We start from the raw sequence: 16466 nt of genomic DNA, 5'->3' as shown, positions 1-16466 counted from the left end.
GACCCTCCAGTTGCTTTTGGGGCATTGATATGACCCAATAAATACATCCTAAAGCAAAAAACAGCTAGCATGGGGGTGTTTAAAACATACAAAGCTCAAAATATATGCAGAAATGGCTTTTAATTACTTCTCCATTTAACAGACTGGGAATGGAGCACAGAGTAATCTAATGTGTAATCTGTGTAAACTCCCTGTGTAATCGAGAGCAAGCACCAGATCTTTTAAATCTGTCTAGTGGCTTAAGCATGAACAACAGTATCTCTCAAATAATCAAGCCCCTGCCACTTCAGGACTCTCAAGCATTGATGCACCTCAATTCCTTCTGTTCTCTATCTGTGACACAGGAGTTGAGTCCTCCTGAGGGCAGTAATACTTTGGTCTAACTCTGGTTGTTTGGGCTTGGTGCAGAGGAGAGGGGGTGGTGTCTAGTGTCCGGATGAACAGGGATCTGGTAGTCTCTTCTGGCCTTAAACTCTGTGACATGGCATGAGCCCTGTCAGTGAACAAGCAAGACGGGGAAGAGGCCACAGCATGGGCCATGGAAGCCAACAAGAGGGAGGAACTGGCACCATGACCCTTGTGAAGCTGGGAGTCGGGTAGCATTAAAGGGCCAAAGGTGGGATCACGGCTGTTAAAGAGGGACGGGCAGGTCTCCCCTCCTCTGAGGCCACAGCAGGTAGGGCGACAGTGGTCAAGGTTCAGGGCCTGACCCAGTGGCTGGACCCTCTGGCCTCATACAATGGCGCGAGCTTTGGAAACTCTCCCGCTGCGACGAGCAGCTGCTTTCCCTTTCACCTCCTCGTCCGCTCTGTTCCCCCCGCCCCCCTCCCCCGTTTGGACGCTCCCGTCCCCGAAGAAGACGGAGCGCGCAGCGTGTCACGTGATTCTCTCTCTCTCTCTCCCCTGCCGCCCTCTCCCCGTTTGTTTGCGGGCTGGAGGCGGCTCGGCCGTGCCATGTCCGCGCGGGAGCAGAGCCAGAGCTGCGCATTCAGCGCGGCCTCGCGGAGCCCGTGTGAGGCGGAGGAGGAGGCGGCGGCGCCGGGCCGGTGCTTGTCGCTGCTGCCCTGGGATCGTTTCTCGGCCTGGCTGCACTGCGTGTGCGTGGTGGGTTTCGACTTGGAGCTGGGCCAGGCCGTGGAGGTGAGCGACACGGGCGGGAAGGCCCCCTCTTTCCCCAGTCGGTGGAGCTGCCTGTGCGCCGCTCTCCGCGGGGTCGGGGTTGCGGTATCCCACCCTGGCTCCTTTGCCGCAGGGAGACTCTGACGCGCCGACCCCAGGCTCGCCCGGCCCTTGGCATTGAGGAGGGAGCCTGAGGCTTCACCTGCCAGCCTCCGCCCTGCGTGACCCCGCAGATCATTGTCACTGGTAGGGGGCGTTTGGGCCCGTGCTTTGAGGTGTTTTTTGTTTGGGCTTTTGACAGCACTTTGTGTAGAGTCAGTTTCACTATCGCTATGCCGGAGCCGGGCACTTCCCCTATTGTTTGTGTCACACAGCAACAGAGGAAATTTAAAAAAAAAGGAGAGAGAGAGATTTGATTGCATGAAATCAGAATACTTGACTCAGAGGTAAGGGTAATATATTGAACTACTTTAGACTCCTGGTCTTAAAACAACTAGATTTTAAATTGTCTGGGTTCCTCTACTTTGAAAATAAAAAGCAGGCAAACGCCAAGAAAAGTAAGAGAATTAATTAACTTCAAATACTTTTTTAGCCTACACCCATCACCCCTCAGTGTTTTTCACATTTCTGTAATAGTATCATTTTCATAGTATCTAGGTGTTAAATAAAGGTTTAAAAGATGTATTGTACCAGTCTGAGTGTAGGCCATCTTCTCAGTCTTCTCCAGGTCATTGGTAAGTATATACGCTTAAATTTCTGAAACCCAGACATTGCAGTTCTTAACAAAGTTGAAACAGGCTTAATGGTATTTCTTTGGTATAGCCAAGAGAAATGTAAATAGAATAAATAGCGATAAGTAAATTGAAGTTAAAAATTTGATTCGGTTAATGTTATAATGTATTACTAACAACAAAGATAAATTAATTTGTTTGCAATATGACTTAAGTAAACACTGTCCTTTTAGCTTTTCTCGGTAGTGAAGAGAGCTCACAGTGGCCCATATTCAGCAAATGCTTATGCACATGCTTAGCTTTTGCCACACAAGCAATCCCATACATTTCTGTGGGAATCTGTTTTTAAAATTAAGTATCTGCAGGCTTAGGGTAGAAGACTTCTGTATCTGTTAAACTGTCTTTAATCAGCAACAAGATTTTCACCTTGAGTAACAAAGTACAGGTAACTTTCTCAACCCTATGAGATACCAAAAGGTATGAAAGATACAAAGTGAACATTTTTTTTCTCTAAACTGGAACTCATGAACCACACACCTGGTCTTCTTTCCTGAACCCCTTTCAAAGGGAAGAGGGAGCAATACAGTATCTTGCGTATATAGAAAACGTCAAGTCTGCAAAGTACTCAGTAAGGCTGTCTTTTTTTATATATATGTATAATCTTTTCAAATAGCCTGTAAAATTTGGTTGTGTCCAATGCCCACTATTTTCAAATCACTTTGCATTGTATTTATTTATGAGTTGTGGCTTAGGCTCTCACCATTAAATAGGGTTTTATTAGCGCTGGTTTGCTGAAACTCTGGTATTCATGGTTAAGGTATTTGAATGCTATTATAGCAAATTAGATTCTATCCCTGCCTCTGCCACACTTCCTATGTGATATAAGGCAAGTAATGTAAACCAAAACTTTCCACAATGATCTGTAGTGGTTACAGACCCTTTTGCCCCTGTCATTCGGCCTCTCCCCTCCACTGCTGCTATTCCCCTGTCCTCAGCCCCTTTCTATGCTTCTACCTCTGTCCCCTGTTCTTGTCTTTGTCTCCCTCCCCCACCCCCAGTTCTTTGGGTATCCCTGTCTCCTATTTTTACCCTATCCTCCCCTCGGTTCTGTTCCTCTCTGATCCTGCCCCTTTGTCCCCTCATTGCATTCCTCTTCCCCCATTTCTCACCCCTCTGCCTTCAAATCAGGCAGTTTCCTCTTCCTCCTTGTTGCCTGGGCACCAACAATGGGAGCATTGGGAACATCTGTCCCCAGTTCTGGTACTTGGCACTACACCAGTCACCAGAAGGGTCAAATGCAGGGAAAGTGTTGCCTTCATCCCTGGAGTCCTGGAATGGAGCATGCTTAGTTCCTTTGTTGCACGGTTTGGCAGCCTTTCAGAAGTGGCTTGCTGAGTCTTCCTTTATTCATTCTGATTTCAGGTTTTGCGTGCCAGTAATACATTTTTACGTTTTTAGAAGGTCTCTTTCTATAAGTCTATAATATATAACTAAACTATTGTTGTATGTAAAGTAAATAAGGTTTTTAAAATATTTAAGAAGCTTCATTTAAAATTAAATTAAAATGCAGAGTCCCCTGAATCTGTGGCCAGGACCCAGGCAGTGTGGGTGCCACTGAAAATCAGCTCATGTGCCGCAGGTTGCCTACCCTTGCTCTGTTGGGATAGAGCATGCGCAGTCCAGTTAACATCGGTTAGGTGTGAAGTACTGGAGCATACTCAGTACTGATGGAACCTTCAGAGAATTAAGCTGCCTAATTCCAGCAAGTCTCTACTGAGCATATGCAAATAGCGATTTCTTTCAGAGGATTATAATGTGGACAAATTTTGGCTGACTTTCATGGTGGCCCCAAAAGGCACATCCTTGACAGCTTGGTGACCCCCCACCTCCTGACAAACTTCGAGTATTTCTTCTAAAGCATGGAGACACCAAAGTTTCTCAACATAATAGTGGTAAAAAAAATTAATATGAGGAAAACAACATATATTCCCCATGTCTCATTCTGAGAAATATCTGAATTGTTTTAGCTGAACACTCCCCCTCCCTTTTCCCCTTCCCCTCTTCCACTCCCGCCCCCCCCCAAAAAAAAAACAAAAATAAAAAACAGTTTGAGGTAGGCAACAAGCATGGAGAATTTCCAACCAACCAGTCTGGTAAAGGTATAGGCAACTGGCCCCCCACCTCCTTCCAACAAAAAAACCCCAAACAATTTTATAACAGAAAGTTTCAGGCAGCCTTAATTAGAGATGTTGCTACCTGTGCTGCCTGTAATCAAATGTAAACTGATGTAAATAAGAATGTGTCTATATTAAGTGTTGCACCAGTTTAACTAAATTGATATTTTAAATAATAGTTTAAACTGGTGCGTTTTCTATGTAGATAAGACCTACATTTCTGTGCTGCAAACATCCATGCTACTTCTGTCTGTGATGTGCTCTGTTTGAGATCTGAAAAGGATGAGGCCCATTTAATAATAGAAAGGGAGACCAGTGAAAACCCAGACTACTTCTGCTACAGGTAGTGTTGGTGACTTGGTATATGGCAGTTTTCCTTCTGAGTTTTTATTGAATCAGTGCTTCAGCATGTTATCGGGGATTGGTATGCTGCTGGAGATCTTGCACTTCTCATGAGAAATGAGGTGTTGTCTACCCATGATTAATAAAATTTGGCACTTTTTGCATTGGTAGAATGAAATTCCTATATCCTGAACATATTGCGGTGTTGGTAATGACATTAATCCTACTTATATTTCCCCTGCATTTTCAGTTGGAGACAGTATAAACTTCCTATTCTAAACTATTAGAGTGCTAAAATTTAATAAAAAAACAAACTGGATTTCAGTGGGGCATTAAGTTATTCTCTTGTGTGTGTGAAAGAGAAGATCATGTGTGTGTGTCAGATTTTTAGTAACAGGACTTAAGTTGTTAAAGATGGAGATTGTTACAGCAATTATATTAAGGTTGCTTACTACTCCCATTATATAGCCACCGTTTCCAACTGAATTGAGCTCTTTGGAAAGGTTAACTGCTTGGGTTGAACTTTTTCATACTTAGTCTCTAGAGCGTTCTGTTGAAATATTTGGAAAAATTTTTAGCAAAACAAGTTTAGCTGTTTCTGAAAACAAAGTTAGGGAAAAATGAATTGGTTTGCCAAAGTTAAGTTGTTTTGTAGTTTTATCTGAAACAGTACTGTTCTAAACCATGGGATGCTAGGAATTTGAAATTTGGCAGGGGGCTGATCTTAAGGTTGGAGAGGTGTCTTCTGATGTCACTGAAAATCCATTAAGATTTTGTCACTTTACAAGCTTCAGAAATTTGCCATTTGTATACATGCAGGAGAACTTGTTCAGCACTTGTCACTTTATTTATTGATGAATCCATCTGCGTTGTGCATCCTCCAAGCTCACTGAGCCTCTTCCATCATTCTGAAATGATCACGCAGCCCAAAAACTCTGTAGGGATATGACAAAATGGTGGCAGCAGCTGTTGCTGTTCTCCCTCATCAAAATATCCTTTGGCCTAGAGGAAGGTATGCTGGGCTGGGAGTCAGGAGATCAAGAATTCATGTCTTCACCGTTATCACTGACTAGTATTAATTATATGAAGTGTATAACCCTTATTATTAAGCCGAGTCTCATACTGCCATCCTAGGATGGAGGCAAGCTTCCCTTGTGGAAAAAGTAGTACATAATTATGTACTTAAAGACTAAAATTAAAGTTGCAGGATTGACCTTGATTCTGATACTTCCAGATTTTTAAGAGCTCGTCTCATAGTTTCATAGAACTTAAGGCCAGAAGGAACCATCCTATCATTTAGTCTGACCTCCAGTATATCACAAGCAATTAAATTTCACCCAGATACCCTAAAAGCAAAGGCTTTAGTTGAACCAAAGCATTTCAGTCCTCAGGAGACTAAACTGTGTCCAATGGGCAGAGAATAGGAAAGACTAAGGTGCTACCAATGTCTGAGGCCCCTACAGCAGCAAGAATTGATTAGGTGAGATACTAAGTATATGTTCCCAGTATATGAACCATGTGTCATGCTACAGAGGAAGGCAAAAAAAACCATGAGATCACTGCCAATCTGACCTGAGGAAGAACTCCTTCCTGACCCCATATTTGACTAGCTGTATGACCCGGAGCATGTGAGTGAGACTTGCTAGCCAGGCAAGTATAAAGAGGATTCTTGGAACCACCTCAAAGTGCTGATTTATAATGCTTCAGAGGAAGGTAAAACCCACCCCCAGAATACATACAGGAATGGCTGTACATGGGGCAGGGGAGATTCTTTCCTGACAGCTATAGGTGACTGACTGAAGCCTCGAAGAATGAAATGTTATTACAGTCATTATCTTAATGCAGACCTGTAAATGTAATGAGCATGATGAGGGCTGTGAAAGCAATTATGTTCTCTATATGACCCAGGAAGGAAAGGGAAGTCTCTGCGATCTTAACATTTTTTTAAAGCAGTTTTTGTATGTACTTCTAATTACCTCAAGATAAATCTTCAGTGTACTGGTCTGTCTAAATATAAAATATTTTGACCTCTTGCTGCTGTAACATTTGACTCATCTCTGTAAATACAATTTGAGTTTTAAGTTAAAGGGCAAAATCTTTATCTCCATTAAAGTCTTTCCATTGACTTGAATGGGGCCATGATTCCATCCAAAGTGTTTTAAACTTTGGAACATACCTGCCCTATTTGTCCAGGTGGCTTTCAAAAAAACAATAGACAGGATGTCAAATTGGTGAAAGGACATATGAGGAGTAGGCTGTGCATTTATTTCAAAAGCCAAGTCTGTACTTTGTCTCTCTCCAGTTGCTTCATGCACACAATTTTTGTTTTTTATCACCTCAAGTGGCTGCAGTGGCAATTGTGTTAACTCTATCTAGTTAAGGGATGATGTATCCTGGAGCAAACACTGATTCTCAGCAAACATACTCTAACTAGTTACCATCCTTATTCAGTCAATTTCTACCTTTTTTTTTTCTTTTCCCCAGATGTAGGGGACAGACAGTAAGCTTACATTTTTTTGCACCAGTAAGGTTTTTACAGTGACTCATTGAGAAGATAAGTTATGATATAACTAGCAGCTGTGATAATGAAGACTATCTAAGTAGGAAAGAGCACTGATTTTGAGGAGTGTGAAAGTCAAACTCTAGCAGATGGAAAAAGGATAGTGTTGTGAAATGTGATTTCACTGCCATATACTGAAACTAGGATAGACATGGACAAGTCAGTGAGTACTGCATCATAGCAACTATTTAAAAGATGAACTTATTACAGTCTAAAGTTATCCATTCTGTTGTCAAACAAAATAACTTTTTTTTTTTGTAGGTAATATATCCTCAGCATTCAAAACTTACAGATAAAGAGGTGAGTAAGAGCTATTACATATACAGTACAGTACATAGTATGTAACTTTAAAATTGTGTGTTTCAGGAAATAAAACTGCTCCATTGTTTTTTTTCCATTCCAGAAAACCAGTATTTGCTATTTGTCTTTTCCAGATTCCAATTCAGGTAAATGCTTCCTTTTACTTTGTCATCTGAAATCGGTGTGTGTTCTATTTCCAGACTAGACTATACTAAGACAGAGTTAAGTTTGACCGTACTTATCAGTAATTTAGGGTAAACCTGCATTACAAGGAATGTTGTGATTATCCACCCCATCCCCACCCCCAAGCATTACAAACCCAGGAAATTCACAGTTTACCTTAATTTAAAATAGGGCTGTCAAGCGATTAAAAACATTAATCACACAATTAATCACGCTGGTAAACAACAATAGAATATAATTTATTTAAATATTTTTGGATGTTTTCTACATTTTCAAATATTTTGATTTCAATTACAACACAGAACACAAAGTGTACAGTGCTCACTTTGTTTATTTTTGATTACAAGTATTTTCCCTGTGTAAAAACAAAAGAAATAGTATTTTTCAATTTACCTAATACAAGTACTCTAGTGCAGTCTCTTTATCATGAAAGCAGCAAAGAGTCCTTATAGACTAATACCCACTTCATCAGATGCATGTATTCACCCACAAAAGCTCATGTTCTATACGTCTGTTGTCTATAAGGTGCCACAGGACTCTTTGCTGCTTGTACAGATCCAGACTAATACGGCTACTCCTCTGATACTTTATCATGAAAGTTGAACTTACAAATGTAGAATTATGTACAATGTAAAATTTTAGATCCTGCAAGTCCACTCAGTCCTACTTCTTGTTCAGCCAACTGCTCAGACAAACAAGTTTGTTTACTTTTGCAGAAGATAATGCTGCCCGGTTCTTGGTTACAATCTCACCTGAAAGTGAGAACAGACATTCTTATGGCACTTTTGTAGCTGGTGTCACAAGATATTTACGTGCCAGATGCGGTAAAGATTCATATGTCCCTTCATGCTTCTTCAACCTCAATTCCAAGGGACGTGCCGTCCATGCTGATGACAGATTCTGCTCGATAACAAATCAAAGCAGTGCGGACTGGACACATGTTCATTTTCATTATCTGAGTCAGGTGCCACCAGCAGAAGGTTGATTTTCTTTCTTTTTGGTGGTTCGGATTCTGTAGTTTCCGCATCAGAAGTGTTGCTCTTTTTAAGACTTCTGAAAGCATGCTTCCATGCCTCGTCCTCTCTCAGATTTTGGAAGGCACTTCAGATTCTTAAACCTTTGGTCGAGTGCTGTAGCTATCTTTAGAAATCTCACATTGGTACTTTCTTTGCATTTTGTCAATCTTCAGTGAACAAGTGTTTCTTAAAATGAACAGCCTGTGTGCTCGGTCATCATCCGAGACTTGCTAGAACATGAATTATATGGCTAGAATGGGTAAAACAGAACAGGGGACATTAAATGAACATGCATTGGTCCTCTTTGCTTTGGACTTTTATCGAGCAGAATCTGTCATCAGCATGGACGCACGTCCCTTGGAATGATGGTTGAAGCATGAAGGGACATATGAATCTTTACCGCATCTGGCACGTAAATATCTTGTGACACCAGCTACAAAAGTGCCATAAGAATGTCTGTTCTCACTTTCAGGTGAGATTGTAACCAAGAACCGGGCAGCATTATCTCCTGTAAATGGAAACAAACTTATTTGTCTTAGCAATTGTCTGAAGAAGAAGTAGGACTGAGTGGACTTTTGTAGGTTTTGAAGTTTTACATTGTTTTGTTGTTTGAGTGAAGTTATGTAACAAAAAAAAAATCTACATTTGTAAGTTGCACTTTCATGACAGATAGCAGTACAGTACTTGTATGAGGTGAATTGAAAAATACTATTTCTTTTATCATTTTTTACAGTGGAAATCTTTGTAATAAACAAGATACACTTTAATTTCAATTACAACACAGAATACTATATGAAATTGTAGAAAAACATCCAAAAATATTTAATAAATTTCAATTGGTATTCTGTTAACAGTGCAATTAAAACTGCGATTTGTTTTTTAATCGCAATTAATTTTTTTCAGTTAATTGCATAAGTTAACTGCGATTAATTGACAGCCCTAATTTAAAATATTAAAATCTAGTTATTTGTACTGCACTAATCTGTAGGAATCCCAGTTTATTATGTGTAAGTGAAATATTAGGAATGTTAGCTTGTCAAAAGTGTACTTTTCTTTCCACTTGATGGTCTCAAAGCATTTTATAAACAGTGACTAAACCTCCCAATACAACTATGAAATGGGTGGGTTATGCAGATGTGGAGACGGAGGCTCAGCCGTTAAATATTTAAGGTTAGTAGGAGATGGGAATATTGGATGGAAAGAATTAAATGCTTCTAACTTGTTAAAAGTCTGTATTTCATTGTTATAACAGCATGTCTAGAAGTAGAATGCTAGGTTCTTTGTCTTCTGTTTCTGTAATTCTTTTCTCTATTACTGTGTGTGGTCCTGCTTGCTGAACTCTTCTTTCACTTATCCTCTCACTTCTTAACTTCCAAAGGGAGTTGAAGACTTGTGATTAGCAACTTGGGCCCCCTGCAGAGTTCGGATTCTGTAATTAAGAGGAAGGATGTGGGAAAACAGGTTTGCTGTTAATATGCTTTGCCAAAAGTTTTTAGCTGTTACGTAACTTTTACAATTTGGTTAGCCTTATTTTTGCGTATTGTCTAGTGACTAAAAGTGAGATAATATATTTTCTTTGTTGTTATACCTATGGTAGAGGAGCAGTTCTTTCCTGAGTCCTGCATATAATTGGCTTACATTCTGAATCATGAAATATATTACCCTCACCTGAGGTTACTATAAATGTTAATGGTTGCAAATTTATCCAACACTTAAAAGTCACACAGGAAAGTATAATGTATCAAGAATAAAACCTAACTTTACACTCAGAAATAGTACTAACATACTTTTAGAAATAATAGATTAAATTATCCTAGGAGTATAGTGTATAAAACTGGATTAATTTGAGGAGAGAAACCATTGTTGCTGATAGGAATGCTAAAGTAAGTCACACTATCATAATGGTTGTATATGGAAAAAAAAATAGATCATGAGAGGCCTTCCCGGGATGAAAACGCTATTCCAGAGGTTAGCCTGGAAAATTGTTTATATTAACAATACAACTTGAAGGTTTTTTTTGTTAGGCTTTAAATCTGAGCAGGAACGCTTAATACAACATAAGAACAAATTTTGTAGGAGGTTGTTAGACTGTGGCTCTTGATTCAGCTGCAAGCTATCAGGCCTTTCATGGCATAGAATGTATCAGGCTGTGTGACAATGAATTTTGTTGAAAAGTTGTTATCAATTGATATATGCACTGTATTAAGACAAATTTCTTTTGTTTCTAGAATATAATGGAAGTGATAATAGGTTACTTTCAGAGCAAAATATGATTGTTATTTTTCCTTAGTTTGTTATGCAGACCTGCCTCGTACTTTGTCTTTCAAAATAATTGAAACAGATGCTGGTGAGACGTGGAGGCGAAACATACTTATGCTGTCCACTTTGCACTTTGTCTAACTTTTGTACAGCATTTCTATTTGTTCATTTCTGTGCCAATTAATTTAACTTGCCTATTTTTCTTTCTTACCATGATCAGAAATCAGTTTAAGACATTATTGAAGTCACTAAATATACTGCAATGGCCATAAAAGTAAGAGTTAGTTAAATAAAACACTAGTGACATAACTGCTTTTTTTCCTTTAGTTCTAATCACCTGAGAAACAGAAGAGCGGAGTTTAGATTGAAGTAACTATAGTTAAAAACCAAACAGTCATCTTGTGTTTGATGCTGCATAGATGGTTGTAGAAAGAACATTCACCTACCTTCTCCGTTAAATTACACAAGTAGAAAGAAGCTATTAAATAAATAGCCTTTGTGTCCTGAACAATATGACAATATGTGTAGTCCTTTGGTGTTAATGATTCTAAGGATAACTTACTTTCAGGGCTTGTCTACATGGGCACCTTACATTGGATTAATATGTTAGCTCTGAATCCAGTGCATTAACTGTACTTAAATAAAGTGTGCCCACACTGCTTTGTTATACAGACTTAAGGTACTTTCCTTGCTGATCATATCCATGCTGCTCTGTTTGTTTGAATTAACTGCACAGCATTCTGGGCAGATATCCCATGGTGCAATGTTCTGCTGCTCAGCTATATGCTCTGGGATTTTTCTCAGTGCATTGTGAGATGCTTACTGAAACCTACAGGAATTTTGGGACTTGAGGTCAAACTAACCAAATGCATGATTCCTCTCCTGCCATCCATAATCAATCCATATTTTGCCAGCGACACTTTTGAACTGTTGTCAGGCACCATGGAGGGCACATTGCTGTGATCATAACAGTCATTATGCAGTCACATGCATTGGCAGTTGTTCAGTTAAATGGATTTGGCTGGGAATCTGTGAACAGCTTTGGATTCCACAGTAGTATGGCTATAGGTGGACATAAAATAGAGCAGTTATCTTTTCAGGGCATTTTTCTGGAGCAGTTTCATTCAGTTGAGCACCACTGACTGGTGGAAGAGGATAGTGATGCAGAACCAGGAGGACCAAAGAGGCCACCGAAATTCAGGATGCAGAATTCTGCTTTCCTAGATATCTGTGAGATGCTTACCCTAGAGCTGCAGTGGCAGAATACCAACATGAGAGCTCTCCTCAGCTTGGGGAGGCATGTTTCTATCACCATGTGGAAGCACGCCATGCCTGATTGCTACTGGTCAGTAGCCTAATCACTTCGGGGTTATCATGAGATGTTTAATGCTGTTAAGATAGTGCTGCTGTGCCAGGTCATCAGCATTGCAATGCATGTGGCTTTGTATGGATGGGGCTCCTGAACTTCATTGGGCTATAAACGGGGCCTGTGTTCCTATTCTTTGAGCCACCACTGCCACACCAGGCCAAAGACGTTATCAACAGGAAAAGAGTATTTCTCCAGGGTGCTGCAAGGCCTACTTGATCACTGTGAAGATCAGATTCTTAATGTAGGGTGGTTGAGAGAGGTCCATGATGCTAAAATAGTTAGAAATTCAGGTCTACTTGCTGGAATGAACAAGGGAATTTTTGCTCCCCAAACCACTATGGTCACTAAAGGAGTTAGGATTTCTCCTGTCATTTTGGGAGACCAAGCCATACTCTTTGCTTCCCTGGCTTATGGAGCTTTTACTGGACACTTAAAGAAGAGAAAGGAGTGATTAACAATACCCTGAGTAGTTGCGAATGACAGTGGAATGTGCATTTGGAAGACTGAAAGGAAAGTGATGGTGCTTTCTATCAAGGCTGACTGTTTTTCATCATTATGTGCCTTGTGTGATAAATTCTTGGCATATATTGCACAACGTCTGTGAGAGCAAGGGAAGAAACTCTGGAGGAAGGGCGGGAACAGGTGGGAAGGAGAGTTTTTCTGAATGTTATGGACAGCTGGAGAGGGTATCTTGCAAGGAGGATTATTTTCTGTGGCCCAAAACACCAAATAGTTCACTTAAAAAAAAAAAAAAAAAAAAGGCATTGGAGCAAAGATGTAAGACAGACAAACGGAAGTACTCTGATGCATCACCCTGTGTGACAAGCCCTCATTAAGTCTGTTAATCAAGAACTATATTTCCCCTTTTTTTTTTCTGTTTTTTTGGCATAGGTTGTCTTGGAGACACACAGTTTTGTTTAGATTCCGACAGTCTTCTAGTAGGAGGCTTCTCACTGCATTGTAGCTGGACCAGTTGGACAGAGACTTACCAGTTTCCTTAAAGTTGGAAATACACTAAAGGAAATATATCCAATTTAAAACAGAACAGTTCAGAAGTACACTTAATTAGCACAGGTACCCTAATTCTGATCTGAATTTTGGTGTTGGTGTCTAATGACTATTTAATTTAGAGTAGTTGATTAGAAACATTTTCAAAGAAAAATACATCAAATTCCTTCTTTTTTGCATGATATTACTGATGGTATTTGAATTGAAAGTATCTAGTGGTATCACTTTTATTAAATGTTTCTGTATACACCTCTACCTCGCTATAAACGCTGTCCTTGGGGAGCCAAAAATCTTACCATGTTATAGGTGAAACCGCATTATATCGAATTTGCTTTTCCGCCAGAGTGCACTGCCCTGCCCCCCCGGACAACTGCTTTACCGCGTATATCTGAATTTGTGTATATCGGGTCATGTTATATTGAGGTAGAGATGTATATGCTATTCATCTCTAGATAAGTGGTGTGGTACAGAGAAATCCCAATGACCAGATCCTCCAGGGGTTGCCCAGAAACTAAAGATAGAAGGTCGATTCATGGTCCTGAATAATAATTGATTTGGTTTTTAATGAAAATAAAAATACTTTCCAAGATCTGAATCTGAGTTCTGTTTTCTTTCAGCTATAATGGCATTGCCTAAATTGAAGCTACACTCGATTCTTTACAAAACTAATTATCTTCATCTACGTCTGAATAAATACAGAACCCTGAACTCAAGCCTTGATTGTAAATAAGGTGGAAAAGGTTCTGAATTCGTGTTAGGGTGATGGAAATGGCTTAAATACTTTGTGCTAAAAAGGTTTGTTTTAAGTCTGTGCATCTTTCTTAATGTTTTGGGAATGTTAAATGAACTTTTAACGTGTCTTTTAAACAAGTCAAGTCATGATTTTAATACAAACCAAATCAGGAGACTAAGATTAAATTCTAAAATATGAAAAGAAAGGAAAAAGATCTTGAATACTTAATGAAATGTCCCCAGTGAGCCTAGAACGAAGGATTCTTATTGTCAGAGACAGGTTTTAACGGCTAAGATTTATCACATATTTTAGTAAAAGTCAACAACAGGTCACGGGCAATAAACAAAACACAGAGCCTGTGACCTGTCCCTTACTTTCACTAAAAAAATGGGGGTGGCGGGGTAGGGCTAGTAGGGGTGAGGAATGGAGTCCCAGCGGGAGGGATTGACAGGCGCTGCCCTGCGTGCCCCCCACTCCCTCAGTTCCAGGGCTGCATGGGGGTGCAGCCATGAGGGGTATACAGTCCTCTCTCCAGAGCTGACTGCCGCTATGGCGCAGGGGTGCACCAGCCCCGACTGCAGCCCCACCAACCGCAGGCATATGGCTCTGGGAAGCCACCAATAGGGTGCATGGCCCCTGGTCTACCAACGGGCAGGAGCACGTGGCCCTGGCTGGGGCCCCCGGTGAAAGCAGCCCGGCAAGGGCATGTGCCCCGGCTGCGACCCTGTGGAAGCAGCCGGACTGATGCTGCAGGGTCCTGTTTCTAGCCAGCCCCATTGTGGGGGCAGGGCGCAAAGTTCTGCCTCCTTCTCCTGGAGCCCTAGAAGTCATGGAAGTCCGGTAAAGCATAGAATCTGTGAACTGCATGATTAAATCGTAGTCTTAGTTGTAACATATGAACTGAATCCAAGTATAGTGTGTATGCCTGTGGTTGTTAAGATAATCGTGTATTGTCAAGTGACAAAATTTTAAACAATTTGTTTTAGGTCAGTAGAAGCTCTCAGTTCACCGTTAAACCTTACACTATGTAGCAGAGCTTTTTTTTTTTTTTTTTTACAAATTTCAGTATTGACCTGTTTTTGTTTTTTTTTCATGCTGATAATCCATGCCAAACTGTTGAGCCAATTTATAGCATTATATTTGACTTTCTGATAGTATTTTCCAAGGGAAAGTAAGTCTGGTTGCAGAAAATTTCAGGGGGACATGGGTACAAAGATAATAGAAACAGCAAGCACGTTGAACAAACAAGTCGAGCTAGTGCTACAATAAGTCCATCTTGAGCTTTTTGGTTCAAGCAGTTATAGAATTTTTAGTTCCTGTAAAGAGGAACTTTACCATATGTATCAAATTTAGAGTATGTAAGAAAACATGTTTTAAATAACACACAGAATGTTCAAGAACAGAGAACAGTCTTAACATTCAAATTATTGATTTTTTTTTATTTTATTTTATTTTAAACAGAAGGACCCTGCATATTACTATGGCTATGTATATTTTAGACAAGTTCGAGACAAAACATTAAAAAGAGGCTACTTCCAGAAGGTAATGAAATGTCTTGCTAGAAAAACATGCACATCATCAGTTCCAGAGGCCATTAGACTTGAAGCTCAATAAGGCAGAAGCAGTGCTTATGCTTTTCTTTACAGTTCTGAGCATATTGGTGCTCAAGAAATGAAATATCACTTACCTACCATTGAACTGTAGCTGCAAAAAAAGGTGTAGGGCATTCATTGTGGTGGTCTCACTATAAATGTTATTCAGAGGTCAGTATTTTTTATAGTCTGCGTGTATATCTCCAAAATAATTGTATCAACGGTACCTTGTAGGAAGTGTAGTCCATCAAATGGAAGAAAAACTCCAATAGCGAGTTTGTTTTCTGAACATTTTAGTTTATAGGATCAGAGAAATAGATTCCTGGTACTCTGATTACTGAGGGTGAAAATCCTTATAATATCAAGCTGATGTACCTTATAATGTGAAGAAGCCATACTAGAAAAGTGGCAAAGAGTCCTGTGGCGCCTTCTAGACTAACAGATGTATTGGAGCATGAGCTTTCGTGGGTGAATACCCACTTTGTCGGATGTATTTAGTGGAAATTTCCAGAGGCAGGTATAAATATGCAATCAAGAGTCAGGCTAGGGATAACGAGGTTAGTTCAGTTAGGGAGGATGAGGCCCTCTTCTAGCAGTTGAGGTGTGAACACCAAGGGAGGAGAAACTCCTTTTGTATTTGGCTATCCATTCACAGTCCTCATCCTCCCTGATTGAACTAACCTCATTATCCCTAGCCTGATTCTTGCTTGCATAAGGTGCCACAGGACACTCTGCCACTTTTACAGATCCAGACTAACATGGCTACCCCTCTGATACCATACTAGAAAGTAACTTGGACTAGGTGATTTATAGAAATTTTATAAATAAAATTCCTGTCCACTCTGGTGAAATTAGGTAACCATGTTAGTAAATGGTTGGAGAATACTCTTCTGAGAAAACTGCTTAATGGCTTTGGAACTGTTATGGGACATTTTCAAGCTATAGTGTGGGCCAAGCTTTAAATAGTATTCATTTTAATAGGGGGAAGAACATCAACTCTGTTGTTGAATTCAGTCTTTTCTAAGTTGTTTCTTATATTTACATCTCTTAGCTTGTAATCCACTCCCATCCCATTATTGG

General features: G+C 40.2%; 1 protein-coding gene across 1 annotated transcript in view; it reads left to right on the top strand.

The window, feature by feature from the left end:
• The first annotated feature begins 940 nt into the window (after positions 1-940).
• Positions 941-16466, top strand: part of DENND6A (DENN domain containing 6A) — a 65633-nt gene continuing 50107 nt past the window's right edge. Inside the window, 7 exon segments of the mRNA XM_032801379.2 lie at positions 941-1140; positions 7188-7226; positions 7330-7372; positions 12945-12968; positions 12971-13055; position 13184; positions 15256-15336. Of these exon segments, the coding sequence (XP_032657270.1) occupies positions 955-1140; positions 7188-7226; positions 7330-7372; positions 12945-12968; positions 12971-13055; position 13184; positions 15256-15336 (459 nt within the window). The 5' untranslated portion in view covers positions 941-954.

Source organism: Chelonoidis abingdonii, chromosome 17, assembly GCF_003597395.2.
Source record: "Chelonoidis abingdonii isolate Lonesome George chromosome 17, CheloAbing_2.0, whole genome shotgun sequence".
Lineage (NCBI taxonomy): Eukaryota > Metazoa > Chordata > Testudines > Testudinidae > Chelonoidis > Chelonoidis abingdonii.
Note: the sequence above shows the minus strand (reverse complement) of the source record. Positions and strands in the feature narration are given on the sequence as shown.